Source organism: Cyrtonyx montezumae, unplaced genomic scaffold (genome assembly GCF_038088225.1).
Source record: "Cyrtonyx montezumae isolate F1298 unplaced genomic scaffold, pur_monq_1.0 scaffold_2, whole genome shotgun sequence".
NCBI classification, from domain to species: Eukaryota; Metazoa; Chordata; class Aves; order Galliformes; family Odontophoridae; genus Cyrtonyx; species Cyrtonyx montezumae.
This window is the reverse complement of record NW_027071936.1, coordinates 22325177-22339356: the sequence shown is the minus strand read 5'-3', so window position 1 is coordinate 22339356 and position 14180 is coordinate 22325177. Positions and strand designations below refer to the sequence as shown.

At 39.9% G+C, this 14180-nt stretch overlaps 2 protein-coding genes across 4 annotated transcripts in view; one reads left to right on the top strand and one right to left on the bottom strand.

The window, feature by feature from the left end:
* The window catches only part of HMGB2 (high mobility group box 2), a 397943-nt gene that overhangs the window by 28166 nt on the left and 355597 nt on the right, over positions 1–14180 (top strand). The window lies entirely within an intron of this gene.
* GALNT7 (polypeptide N-acetylgalactosaminyltransferase 7) overlaps positions 1–14180 on the bottom strand; it is a 63224-nt gene that overhangs the window by 20529 nt on the left and 28515 nt on the right. For both annotated transcript variants that reach the window (XM_065736577.1, XM_065736576.1), the window contains exon 3: positions 1126–1292. In XM_065736577.1, coding sequence (XP_065592649.1) covers positions 1126–1292 — 167 coding nt within the window. The remainder of the gene's footprint in view (positions 1–1125; positions 1293–14180) is intronic.

The following is a 14180-nucleotide window of genomic DNA, read 5'->3' as shown; positions in this document are numbered from 1 at the left end:
AAAGTTTTTCAGGTTTTATGGATTTATTCCCATAAACCTGTGGATGAGGCAGATGTACTGCTGCTGCCACTTTAATACGAGCCAAGGGACAAGGAAATTGAGTAGTTAGTCTGAAAGGAGAAAGTTAGAGACAGTAACTGATGTCTAAACACTGTCACAAGAATATGCTTCTTGTATGTATAAGATGTTGTTACTAATGCATCTACTCTGTCAACTTCCATTAAAAAGCTAGGCAGCAATAAAACCTTGCAAAAAAAATGACTGCATTTTCTAAAATAAATTTCAAAATAGTGCATCCAGTTGAAAAAAGATGATTTCATCTATACCAATCATCTTATGGTCATATTACTAACACTCAGCTCTCTGCATTCAGTCTCAATTTGTATTAGTCCTTAAGATACCCCCATTAGAGGAAAAAAGTCAGTGTATGTTTATATTTGTAACAATCACACAGAAGTACATACTTTATCAGTATAAGCTGAGGTTGTATATTACAAAGGAAGAGGAAAATCTTTGGACTTCTGGATTGATATGCAGGTCTTGAAGAAAGGCAGAAGACAATGTGTGCTTAAATTCTTAGCTCCCTCACCCCCCTGAGAAACAACCACTTCTACACAGTGCTAAAGGATGCCAGAAATTAAAAAGACAGTGAAAATGAATCAGAATAATTCAACTGCCTTCGATAAATTTTTATTATAGTTAAAAACAAACAAACAAAACAACAACAAAAACCAGAACCTGGATTCCTCTATAGAATAAGGGAATAAATTATTCATTACAGGTTAAACACAAACTCCTTCAATACTCTAAAAACTGTTTGTTTTCACAAGAGCTGAGCGAGGGACCTGTTCTCCCAGCTGTCCCCTACACACTCCTCCACAGCTGAGAGAGAGAATGGAGCACAAGCCCTGTCTTTCAAGCAACTGACTGCACAGAAAGGATTGTCACCTTCATGAAAGCTGCTCACTGAGCCTTTCCTTTACTGAAAGCTGAAAAGACTGAAGAATCAGCTTGCTTTTCTTGCAGTCAACTCAGACCACGGCAGGCAATAAATCAAAAGAAAACGAATTTTAAAACAAGGCACTTGCTTTTTCTGCAAGCAGTGTATTTAACAGTCTGATGTACCTTTGTTGCTAAAGTCATCAATCAGCACAATTTCTGCCAAGTATTTCCTCGGTGTTCTCTTAATGACGCTGTGAACCGTCCTCATCAGTGTGGACCACCCTTCGTTATGGAAGACAATGACGACACTTGAGGTGAGCAGGTTTTCATCGTAATGCCAGTATTTGCATCTGTGAAAAGATTGCACTGTATTGGTTTTGATACTGTGATGTACAGAACTGCTTAATAACATCTTTCGTAGTACAGCTCAAACACACCGCAGTGGTGCGAGGACTGAGACAGCAAGGCCTTTCTGCTCCCACAAGAGGGTGGGATGGAGCTGCCAAACATCTGCTGCCAATGTCACCATGTGCTGAGGTGTGAGACTGCACATTCCTGCTGCCAGCACCACGCTGCAAGGGAGTGCTGCAAGGATGTGCCCAACTGCAGCTGCAGGAATGTCCTTGAGATACCAGGGTGGGCTAAGCTTACTACATAAGAAATAATAGGACTGTTTCCGATTTTTTTCTGCTTTGTTTTTGTCTTTAAAGCGCTTCCATTGCCTTTATGCAGACAAGAAGGGATCTTTATTATTCATATTTAAACTTTCAGGTATAACAAACACAGCTAAAAGAAAGGTCACGTTTAGCTCTCCCTTCCTATGCTCAAAATGCAGTCACGTTTTACCTGACCCACAAAAGCAGCAACCGTGGCCAAATCTGTGCAACTGTCCATAGTTCCTGAACAGATAGAACTGTGTGGAAAAGCCAAAGAAATAAAATAAGAAACCGAGCCCTGAAGGGCCACTTCATTTTAGAATCTATGGCTTATTTGAAAACGTAATGCCTATTTAGCATTTGCTAATGCTATCACATTAATAACATATTTTGATCAAAACAGTTTCTACCCCTACAAATACACTGGATGGACATTCAAGTAACAGTTCCAGTCAAGCCTGTATCTGGCTATAATATCTTTTTTACTTGTTCCCATCTTTCAGCATCAGAGAGAGTGACACTGGAAATGTGACTATTTCCTATGCCAATTCTTACCAAGTGCTTCAGCAGAATTATCCGCACCACTAAATTCTAGCTCAGTGTGCCATGAAAAGCCTTTCTAAATTCACTTCAAACATCCTACATTTCAATTTCACTGCACTCTCTAGAAGAAAAATATACATCCCCTTGTCCCTCTCTTCTGTAAGATTTATGTCAAACTTTGTGCCTGTGCATTCCCTAAATGATATCACTGTCTTTGAATTCTGTTCCTGCTGCTGACATTATAAGGGCAGCAGCCTATACCACAAGAACTGCAGATCAAGGAAAAGGATGTACAGGTAAATGAACATAATGGCATAATGATCCTTATACTTTTAGGGCCGTTTGTATTTTTGTCCACCACAGGTTTCCCCACACAAATTGTATGAACGGTCTTTTTTTTCCCCTGAGGAACTATAGATGATTTAGAAGCAGGCAAGGCAAGCAATTTGGCCACACTTTTCAACATTCATCACAGTTATCAACAACACTTCTACTTTGCAGCTGCTACCTTCCTCAGCTGCATCCCTAAATGAGACAATATTCAGTCTCCCCAACAACGGCCTATAATTCCTATACCTTGGAGTTTTCTTACTTGATAATCAGCCCCCTTTTCCAAATCATAGATCATTTGGGGTGGAAAGACCACTCAGATCCAACCACCTAGCCCATGCTTGTGACCACCTTCTAGACCAGTGTCACATCCACCCCCTTCTCAAACACCTGCAGGGACAGTGGCTCCACCACGTCCCTTGGCAGCCTGCTCTGATATCTCATCACTCTTCCTGAGAAGAAATTTTTCCTATTTAAAAATATACCAATATTTATTTGTTTTACTTATTACAGAGATGTAGTGCTTTAGGTTTCAACAGACACAATAAGAAGGACCTAATTCTTTTCTTCAAGTTTCAGCAAGTAAAATCTCTACTAGAGAGAATCTGACTTTTCAGATATATCTATCGTATATTAAAAGATTATTCTTGATAAATGCAAACATTGAAATTGCCATAGTTATATTTCTCTATATGCTTAAAAAGGTTATTAAACATAAAGAAACATTCTTGTGTTTGAAAACACAGAAATCACCAGGTTTTCTGAAACAATATTCAATAATATGCGAACATAACCCATATAACTCATCAGTAGGTATTTAAATAACATTTCTTTGATCAAGATGGAAGTATTCCATGTTTTTTCAGCAAACAGCATCCATGCATATTCCTCATCCACCATAAAGAAAACTGAAATTGGTAGACACAGGTTATCCATTTTGGAGATGAAAATTACCAAACAAAATCCGTCTATAACTAAGAGCTATCTGATCAGGCCTTTTCTTTTTTAATCAGGCTTGATGCAAACAACCTCTGCAACAGCACGATCTCCAAAAGTACACCTTCACATCTAAAAGCCTCTACCTCAATTGCTGTTATGCCTGGAGGGGCTGCAGCTAATAACATTCATAGCTACCAACAGGTGGGTGTTAGATGGACTTCTTTGTAACGGATCAGGTGACTCACAGATTCCCCCCACAAATTCCTCTCAAAGATTTCATCCGATTACAAGTTTCAGCACTTCAGTCTGCAGCAGCAGAACTCAGGCTGCCAGTGACTTGTGCAGCTATTTGCACAGGTGAAAGGACTATGCTGTCCAGGGGAGTGAAGTCAGTTGGTTTGGGGAAGATATTCCGCTGTGTGTTTAATAGCATATTAATAACAGAATTATGTTCTGCTTTATGGATATATACACTTGAGTTAATTTTAGTGGCACAGCTACATTAGAGTACAGGAGAACAGCATTATATATTCAAAATCAGAATGCCAGCTCAGCACTTTTCAAGAGCTTTACGTAGAAAGTAGCAGAAAATTCTGCCTCTGGTGCAGGTGACCTGCATCTTCAAACATTATGGTAGAAAACCTTTTTTTTCTAACCAGTTTCAGACAGTTGCAACGTTTCAGACCACCTCCAAATAAAGCAAACACTCTAACAAACCAAAATCTTCCGTGAGCTTTTTTCCCTCTCACTTCCCATAGCAGAAAACGGAGGTAGAAAATGGTCAGGAGCATAATGAGAGGCAGTAATTAATTTATCATATTTAAAAAAACCTGAACCTATTATAAAAACTTGAATTCAACACGTCTGGGAGCAATTTATATGCTTTTTTTTTTGTCTTTTTATCTGCATCTAATGTATTTTCAAAACATAAAGCCAGAGCTCTAGATAGGTATGGGGTTTTTTTTTTGCTACAATTCCAGCTTAATCTCCTCAAATCTGTCAGCACATTTCACTTTTTAAACTTGAAAAATCACGTGTTACAAAATGTGCCATTTGTAAGCTGTAAAAATGCTGCATTTATACCTCTAAATCATGCTTCTAGGTTTTTTTTTTTTGTTTTTTTTTTTTTTCCAGAGACTTCATTTCACTTATTGGACAGTCAGCACACTGACTCATCAAGCATGCAAGCTTCAGCAGGCTGCAGTAATTTACAGCACAATCTTGCCTCTCACCTTGCACTAGGAATTAGAGGTTTGTTTTAGATATTAGCAATTAATGTCTACTATAATTGATGTGGCATTTCTTCCAAGAAATGCAAGTGGGCAGCTATTTGAGTGACAACCTGAGAGCCTCCACTCTTGTTTGCACAAACCCACTGGAAAGGAGGTGGGAGAACCTTCTGTGAGGCAGCAGTGACATCCAGTGGTTGGCAAACCAAACACCATGCAACAACACATAGTCCATGTTTTTGAAGCTGAATTTTACAGTACTACTCTACCTGTGAATTTTAAACATTAGAAATGGAAGTAAAACACTTCCAATTCCAAGCTCATGCTTCAGTTTTAAGAGACAGGGTCAGGAAGGTACAGACACCCAGACTAAAGCTGCTACTGAAATCAGGCATGGGGAAGGTTCAAAGTACAAAAAGCTCTGTGACAAAGAGGACTTAAATAAGCTTCAGACTCCAGCTTCATCCCCAGTGCTCTGTCTTACCCATGCACTGCAGGGTGCAGCTTCTGTCCTGCATGATGCCCCTTCAGCTGTAGCCCACGGGTCAGCTGTGATAAGCTGGGAACCAAGACAGCTCACCTTGAACAAATCTTTCCTTGCCAAGATCTCCATTTTGCCAGAATATAAAGCTGTTCACACTTCAAAATCGTATTTTAAGTTATATTTCATGTCGAAAAATGTATCAGAGCCTAACAAGAAGTAAAGAGTTCTGTTGCCATTTGCAGCTTCCATTTCTCCTAAGATCTGTTCTTATCTTATAAGGGCACAATGCTTCAGCAGGCAGCACACTGTTTACATAGCTTCATTCTGAATTCAGAACCGTTTGCTGTTTTAAGTCATCAATTTATTACAACTATTGCAGTAAACTGCACCCCCTTTCCCCAAGGAAAACAGATGAGCACTTCTTTCATGAGGCACCTTGAAACAGCTCACTCATCCATATGGCTGCCAGCACCAAGGTGCCAGCTGAGGCTGCTGCTGGAGTGCCTGCAGGTCAGAGGCAGCACTGCCTTGAGAAGACAGAAGTGGACCACACACAACTGTGCACTTCTTTGCTAAGATGTAACTAAGTAAATCTATAGTTCATACTTTACTTTTTAATCATTACAGGGTATTTTTATGGATCATCCACATCAATACAAAATTGTGTTAGTTAACTTACAAAACAGGGGTTCTAGAAAAGAAGCGAACAGTCCAAAAAGGACTGTTTGCTCAGCTGAAGACAGCTAGGTATTTGTTCTTTTGCCTTCAGCATGAAGTAGCAAAACCACTCTTACACACTATTTAACAGCTTAGACCTACACCAAAACAGCATTTCCTACTTTGATAACAGCTATAGGCTCTGTATAATTCCATTCTGGAAGCAGCCTGCAAGGCTATGTGACTGAGTTTCAATACCGGTGCCCCTGGAAGCACAAGCTGTACTTCCTATCATGCCTCTTAAAACATCACAACTCTAATTCATGACCAGGTCTGTACAGAGTGCCAACACTGGTGCTAACAGCAATGTGAAAATAATAAATCTTGCTTTTTTTTTTTTTTTTTTAATCACAGCAGTCTTGCCTATAGTATCACTTTCACAATAATGAAGAAGGATAAGCAATAAATACATCAGGGCAGGACAGTGAGGCCAGAAATAAATTTCCTTCCCTGGGGGAAGCTGCCTTACAGAGAGAGGGAGCCAAACTTCTCTTTCTCCCCTGAAGGCTCCTGTTTCATGTGCTGATAGCTGTCCTCAGCTTGTTTTTCCTATGACATTCAACAGATCACTTTCACCTTCCAAATTAGAGCTGTACTGCTTTACAGCATTGCAGATCTGCAGCATCCTTTCAGCTCAACGCAGCGTAGCGTTTTCCAGCGTTTCTCAAGTCCCTCTGCAGAACAGTGGCACACTGAGCTCTACCACGGTGAGGAGACAGACAGGGAGAGCCAACCACCAGGCAGAATAAGGAGGCATTTCTCTGGGTTGATTACATAAGTGCTGTTTGTTGCCCTCTACTTTCCTCTCCCATCTGCAGCAGCCAGCACTCACTTGTCAGAAAATGCTGCAAAGAAGCTAATGCATTATGGCAATTCCCATCGTTTTTCTGCTGGGGTATGCACTGCTTTAGGAAGTGGCAGCTTGACATATTTGCCTATGTAAAGCTCAAAAGAACTCAGACTATGCATAATTTTATATTTATCAAGCACTGACAGTTGTTACCGAATATAATAAGCAAAAGGCTATGAGAAGCTTGGGGCTCAACCCCAAGAAAATACCTCATTTCTACCACACCAGACGTTAAACTTCGAAGTTACTGTCCAGGCTCAACTGAGCTGAATTACAATTTATTTTACATCAGTTTATTTAAAAGCTCTGAGATAGACGGTAAGTTTCTAATCGGCAGGAACAAGATAGGGATAAGAAGTTCCATTATCTTTTAGCTTTGCATTCATATTACAATTCATTTGACAGAATGCTTCCTCTGTTTGCCTCAAATACTTTCTGTTGAAACTTAACATGTGAAATGCTGGCAGTTGACCTTAGACAGGATCCACCTTCACTTTAGTTTTCACTTTCGGGACCTGAACTGTACACAGATAATGCTTATTTTCATTTAAGCACAATATCTGTCATTCAAACCTTTCCTCATCACAAGGAGATGCTGACAGTACATTCCCCATTACTTTTTAACTACTTTTTTCTCCAGGAACCCTGTCAGGCGTGAGGTAGCTAGTGGCCCACCGAGCACAACCCAAACTTCTCTACTTTATTTGACCTCTGTGATGCACTTGCCCCAGCCCCAGGACTCAGTAAAGCACACAAAGGTTGTTGGGCATGCTGTAAAACTGGTCTTCTCGGTTACAAACAGGTACAGCATACCACAGATTGTTGCAAACGTACTATGTGAAATGAAACCAAGCTCCTAATGCTCCATTTCCAATGACACTGATACCAACAGTAATTGCTGAAAGCATATTTCGTAAAACAGTATCAAATACATAATTTGCACAGTGCTATAATTAAGCTACTAATCAAATTCCTGAAGAAAGCAGGCTTTAGTGTAGTGCTTTCTATTCGCCTTCCTTAGCTATGACAAGATTAATCTGACAGCTAACCACTATAAAAGAAAACAGTACATTTATATTTTTCACTCAGACTAAAAAGACCATCTACTTCTTACAAGCAGCTGGGATCCATGTGCCTCATCTCATGCTTTCAGTGAGGATTTTGATATTTTTTAAACTCGAGTCAGCACTAAGAATTTGTGCTATAACATCTGGTATTTTCAATTGCACTTGAAACAACTAAAGTGTCCTAGATATCACCATCAAACTATGATCGGAAAAATACTGAGTTTTGCTTTGCTTTGCCAAAACAGAGCTCTGCATGTGTGCATTCTTAAGTGAACTCGGAAGTGTTTATTTCTGGCAAGAATTCCCTCCTCTACTTGTACTACTAATAATAAAAAATAGAACGATCATCTTTCAAAACTTCATTTATGATTTAAAAAACAATTCTCATTCACTTTGAACAAAAAAACTGTATTATAGAATGGTAGGAGCTGCAAAAACAATTGTTGAAAAATACATTTCTGTACAAAAGAAGCATTGTACTCAGACAAGGAAGAGCTACTTTTTCAGGTTTTTCAACAAAAGCTTATCAGCAGTTTTGTTTGAAGTAAAAAGGTGACCCAAGACAACAGATCCAATTATTCAAGTATGATTTCTAGTGGCCCAGGAGGCACATCCTGTAACAGCAGCCATGTCATTAAAAAGGAAAATAAAATAAAATAAAAAACAACAGATAATCCAGGGAAGGAAAAAACACAAATATTTATTCTGTCACAACAAGACTGACAGATATGTGTGTGAGTAATGCACTTGAGATTCTGGCTTATGCTGGTGAACAGACAGCAGTTATCTGTTGTAATACTGAAATAAAAAAAAAATCAGTAAGAGATTAATTTGTCTCATGTCACAAACATTCACAAAGAGTCCTAATGCTTCCTCTCACAGTCAAAATACTCAAGGTACAATTCCTGCAATGTCTGTAAGAAGAGGCTGTCAAAAACAGCCAAGTACAAATTGAGTCCTAAGACTAAAACCCTACGGGTCAGTAAGAGTGATTTGCAAGCAAGCCTTCCACGGGTGTGATAACAGCAGCAAACGAAGCCTGAGCAAAGCGTGCTGAGCAGTCATCCTTTCTTACAGACAACACAGTTAATTACCCCAGCAAAAATCTGATCAGCAGTGTGAACATCCCTGGCATTAGGGCTCTAGAGTAACAAAAGTCATTAACAGAACAGACAGGGAGTTTCAAACAGCACCACTTACAGTGGACTTCACGAGTGCTACTCCACCTATATTTCAATCCAGAGCACAATGAGTGTGACTTCAGCCTGCCAAAATACACCAGTATGGATGGGGATGTTCCATTAAGAAAACAGACTTGATAAAGAAAACCCTGCATTGCTTCTCAGTGCTTCTGAGAGAAAAGAAATTGCCAAGGGAGACTACTTCAATTCACACACTAGCTATGTGTTTTTTGTAGCAATACTAAATGCAGGTTCTTTGGAACAGCTAGCATTGTTTTGGTCTTGTATAACCATGTACAGCTTTTGTCGTGAGTCACGCACCATACAGCCTCTTCTCAGAGCTCCACATTCATACTCATCAGTGCTTTTGTCCACAGAGTAGATTTCTCATCTTTTTTGACTCTCTTTCACAAGGAAGACACCACTTAAATGTTCCCTAACATCTGCCAAGAAAAGCTCATGATTTCAGGTGTAAGAACTTTGCCAAATTTCCAAAAAACACCAGGAAGAAAGTGACTGAGAACAGCCAGCATGGCTCTACCAAAGGCACATCATTACACCTGTCCATAAAAAGCTCCCAGCTTCAAATAAATGTCTTACCTCCCAGCAAACTAGCTACTAAGGACAGACGCCGGGAATAAACAGCATAAGGCAAAAAACTCACCCCGGACAATGATAAAAAAGGAAAATACAGTTTGGCTCTTCGCAGTCAGGAGGCCAATGCATGGTGACAACACTCAACACTATTTTTCACTTTTTTAAAACATACTCAGAATATTTTGTAAGATTTTCTACTTACAAAGCCGTACTGTAGAACTACTGTTTTCCGGAAGAACTTAAGAAAGAACATTGTCATTAATTTAACAGTTAACCATAGAATTCATGTAAACAAACAGAAATCAGACTTCTACAAGGGATAATTAACTCACTTAGGTCTCTATTTTAAACTTACTGAATTAGAAGATCGATTTTGCAACCAGAGGTCTCTTCGGTTAGGCTTTAGTGCACAGCTCCAAACATCCCTTTGGCCAGCACTGTGTCTGCTTTGTCCTTCCTATCCTTAGTTGTATTGAAGAATAAAATAGAAGAGATGAAGGAAAGCGGGAGAAGCTTGTCCAGAGGACTCATTCAGTATCTCATACCCTCAGAGATGAGGCTGAGAGGGCACATACAATTCATTTATTTACTGCTTCCAGATGGAAAGAGGAAGAGGAGTGCTGGATTTACCCAACTGCTAGGAAATGGCAAAGAAGCAGAGATTTGGTGTCTGGATGAGAAAATTGAGTAGTAGCCTGTTTTAAATTCATTAATCTGGTGAGACTTTTGCCACTGTTTAATTTTATCCAGGGAGGATCACCTTCGTTAAAGAAACCAGGTGTACAGATTACTAGAGTTCAGATGTGACACAGATGAAGACAAGGGAAACTGTCAGTACAACTAGCGGGAAGAACTGGCCACCCATGCAGGACTCTGCCAACCCCCAGGATGTGCCTGGAAGAACAGAAACCACAGGCAGGAGACCTCCATTGCCTCTAGAGAGTTGGTAAATCCAATCTGTTCTCCAAAACCTACAGCTGTAGGCATCACTAGTTAGTGCTGTCAGAGAGAAGCGTAGTAGAGAACTTGCAAGAGCAGCAGCAGAAGAATTTTACTTTTGTCACTATACTGAGCTCTGCTAAAGGTAAATCTGTTTGGGAGCCACACTCCAGTTGCAGCCACAATGCACTGAAGGTCCAGTGTCAAACAAGAGGTGTCACAGCAACTCCTTCTCTTGGATAGGGGAACTGTAAAGGACTGAGCGGGCTCGTTAAAATGCTTTCAGGTAGCATTTCAGAGTTTTCTCAAAGACACCATATTAGAAGCTGAGAGTGTTGTTTACCAGTACTCGCAATTAAACAAAAAAAAAAAAAGGGTAGAAAGGAATGAGGAAAGGCAGCATAATTAAAAGTCAGGTGCTGTTTGCAGTGAGAAGGAGATGTTCTTTAAATAAACTGGGTGGTATCCAAAAAGGAAAACTGAAATGAATGCTAATTCAGGCAAACAATGTAAACAGTAAGATAGATGGTGAAAAAAAAAAAAGTTTGAGAAAGACTTACTGAAGTATGAAAGCTGCTATTGAAATACTTTTTCCAAACACCACAAGTAGGATAGGCTGCCTGCCAGAAAGTCTGCGGGGCTGATAAATGATCAAAATAAAGAGAGACTACCACTTCAGAAGTGGGAAACCTAAATTACGCATTCCCACTGAAATCTTAACATTGACCAACACCAGATAACCAGGGAAACAAAAAAACAGAGCAAAGACATAATGAAGCTTCACTCTAAAATTAAGGACTTTGTATGCTGACACCGTCCATTTACAGAAGGGCCCTGAGGTTTCAAAGAACAGCAGAGTACTGAGTCCTACTCCAGTGCTGTGGACAGAAGCGAATAATAAAGAACAAAAGTAGTATACCATAAACACGGCATTTGTTGAGGAAAATCATGCCACAGAAACATAATATTTTTAAGGAATCAGAAAGTATGTAGATACGGGTGAGTCTGTTGGAAGAGCAACTGAATTTCCAAAGCCTTTGACAAAGGTTCTTTGGCCTCTTCAGAAGCAAAGTTCTACAGTGAAGTAAAGCAGAATAAGATGGAAGATTTTGTAGATCAGTAACAGCTTAAGGAACAGGAATGAATGGATATTGCTCACACTGAAGGAAGGCTGCGACTGTAAAAGCCTATTAAAATCTAGGCTGCCTCTACTGAAATGTAAGAAGCTGCAGAGGAACTCAAGGAGCTACCCAGGCAATAAGGCATCAGAAGAGCCCACTGCGAGCACAAATGAGTGTACATGAAGCATAACAACACAGCAGTCAGACATGGCCTCTGAACTTGTCATTCATTGTCACTTAGAAAGTCTTGAAGTTGAAGAAAGGCAGCTCTGTGCACATTTTAGCTCAAGGCTGATTAGAGGGCAAACAGTGGTAGAAATAATAAGGAAGAAGTACAGAACGTTAATATAGTAGCTCGACGTCAATACTGTTGATATTTCTGTATCACAGGGTGGCAGAATAACAGAGGTACATGACAATATCCAGGAGGAAAGGTTAAGCACACACTGTGTTCTTCAGCCTGGAAAGAGACTCTGACTCATGATTTTATGAATTTCAAGAGTGCAAATGCATTTAAAAGACAATTACATGCACAGGAAAAGGTCCATGAAGCATGATGGTCCTGTTGCAATTTCTGGATCAAGAAGCCCTGGCCCACTGGTTTGCTAGGAATGAAAGTAACTCCATTCTTGCATAATTTATCCCAAGCATATGTTATTCAGTGGAGAAACAATTTTGAGAAAGCAGATCTCTGGTCAGATCCAGAACCTTTTTATTTAATTTATTTATTAAATTCTGTACCAGTGGCTCTGTTTGCTGGAAACAAAAACCCTACTTTGTTGCTCTCTCTAGCAACAACTTTTTTCTTTTTGAGAGCACACATCTCATACCTGACAGCATTCATCCCCATCCCAGGTTTATTTTTTATTTCCCTAGCATGGTCTGTTTATCTTGAATCCAAGATCATCCAGATTCTTTATTGCTCTGTTTTGATTCAGCCTTATCTCTGTGTAGACTCCCAATCACAAAAATACCCTGGGAACAAATAAATTAACAATCTCATTCCCTAAAGCTCAAGTTTTATCAGTGTTCTGCTAGGATTCAGAACAACATGTAGAATTGAATGCAAATGCTCTCAGAAGGCAGAACTTGCCAGAATAAAAAATAAATAAATCCAAAGAAGGTAAAAATCACCAAGCTTTAAGGAAAAAAAATTTCCTTCAGCAACCACGCAGAGGTTTTAGATAGGGCCTGTGAAACCTGCCTCCTCCTCTTTGCAACCAGGAGTAAGGGGGAAAAACAAGTCCTGCACTATCTAAATTCATAGCAGTTCCCCTTTGGCAAGAAAAGTGATTGCCTTCAACCTCAAAACAGCCTGGTTAAGAAACTCAAAGTTGGAGTTCTCAGTACTGATCTAAGCAATAGGTCAGCATTGCTTGACAAACCACTTCAACACATCAACCAACATGACTCCTCCCTACAGGAGGCAGCAAAACTTGAGCTTCTTTTAAGGAGCTGATACTGTCTACAATCAGCAGCAAAGTTCCTGCTGAATCAGTAATGGCAGTTGGCAAATCCCCTTGGCCGTGGATCTGACAGAAAAGACAAATCTAACCACAGCAGGACCAAATACTCCCCTTCATGGAGCTACATGTCTTTTAAGCTCAGAGAGACTGTTCTTACAGTACTGTTTCTCTCCTGCCATTGCAGCCTGGGGAAGCACTTGATGTCCTTTCCTGAACAAGCTCGTTGCTTAGGGTGACGCTGAAGAACTTCTAACTCTCAAGGAGAAGGTTGACAAGAGGCTTACCTGGATTTGAGCATCTCTGACTGAATAACCCAGCCTTTTCCTGAAATATCTTCCTGACAACAATGCTAAGATGCTGGTAGTCAAAAAAGGATGATTATACTGTTCTTTGGTAGGATTGAAGCGAATGCTGCCCCACTCTTACCAACCAAAACAGCTTCAGGACTCACTAAACGGATCAGAAGGGTGAAAAGGGGAAAGAAATAAATGGGGCATCCATCAGGAGAGCTGCTACGTTTTGCAGGGGGAAAGAGCAGGAAAGTGAATACACTGATACCTGAAAGCATATACCAGTACCAAACAATCCTGCATTGCTTTCCCTCTCTTCTGCCTTTTCTGGAGGGACACATGGGGATAGCAATAAACCTTTAACATATTTAAAGTAACGGCAAGAATTTCAACTATTCAGTATATTAAATATTAGATATAAAGTTGCCTGGAAGATGCATTTTGCTCATATTTTTTCATGCTGTTTTGTTTGCTTGCTTATGTTATTAAACAATAAAGCCTAACTTTGATTTGAGCTGCTGGCTTGGAGCTCCTTGGATGATTTATTTGCATGTGTGCTCGGAGGAAACTGTTTGTAAAATTCTTTTTTTTTTTCCAATGCAATCAAGGCTGTCCTTTATATTCCCCATAGAAATACAAAGTATTTAAGTCTTCTTAAGGAATTTGTATTGTTAGAACAGCAGTAAGGAGAAATTTGGAGATCATGCCAAAAACATTTCAAGAAGTTAAAGGGTTGGATCTACCAGGCAGATATGTAGCCCCCCTCTGATGTCCCTCAGCTTGGGGAAAACGAGAAGAAGGAGGTAACTAAGCTCTGTTGCCAATGGTC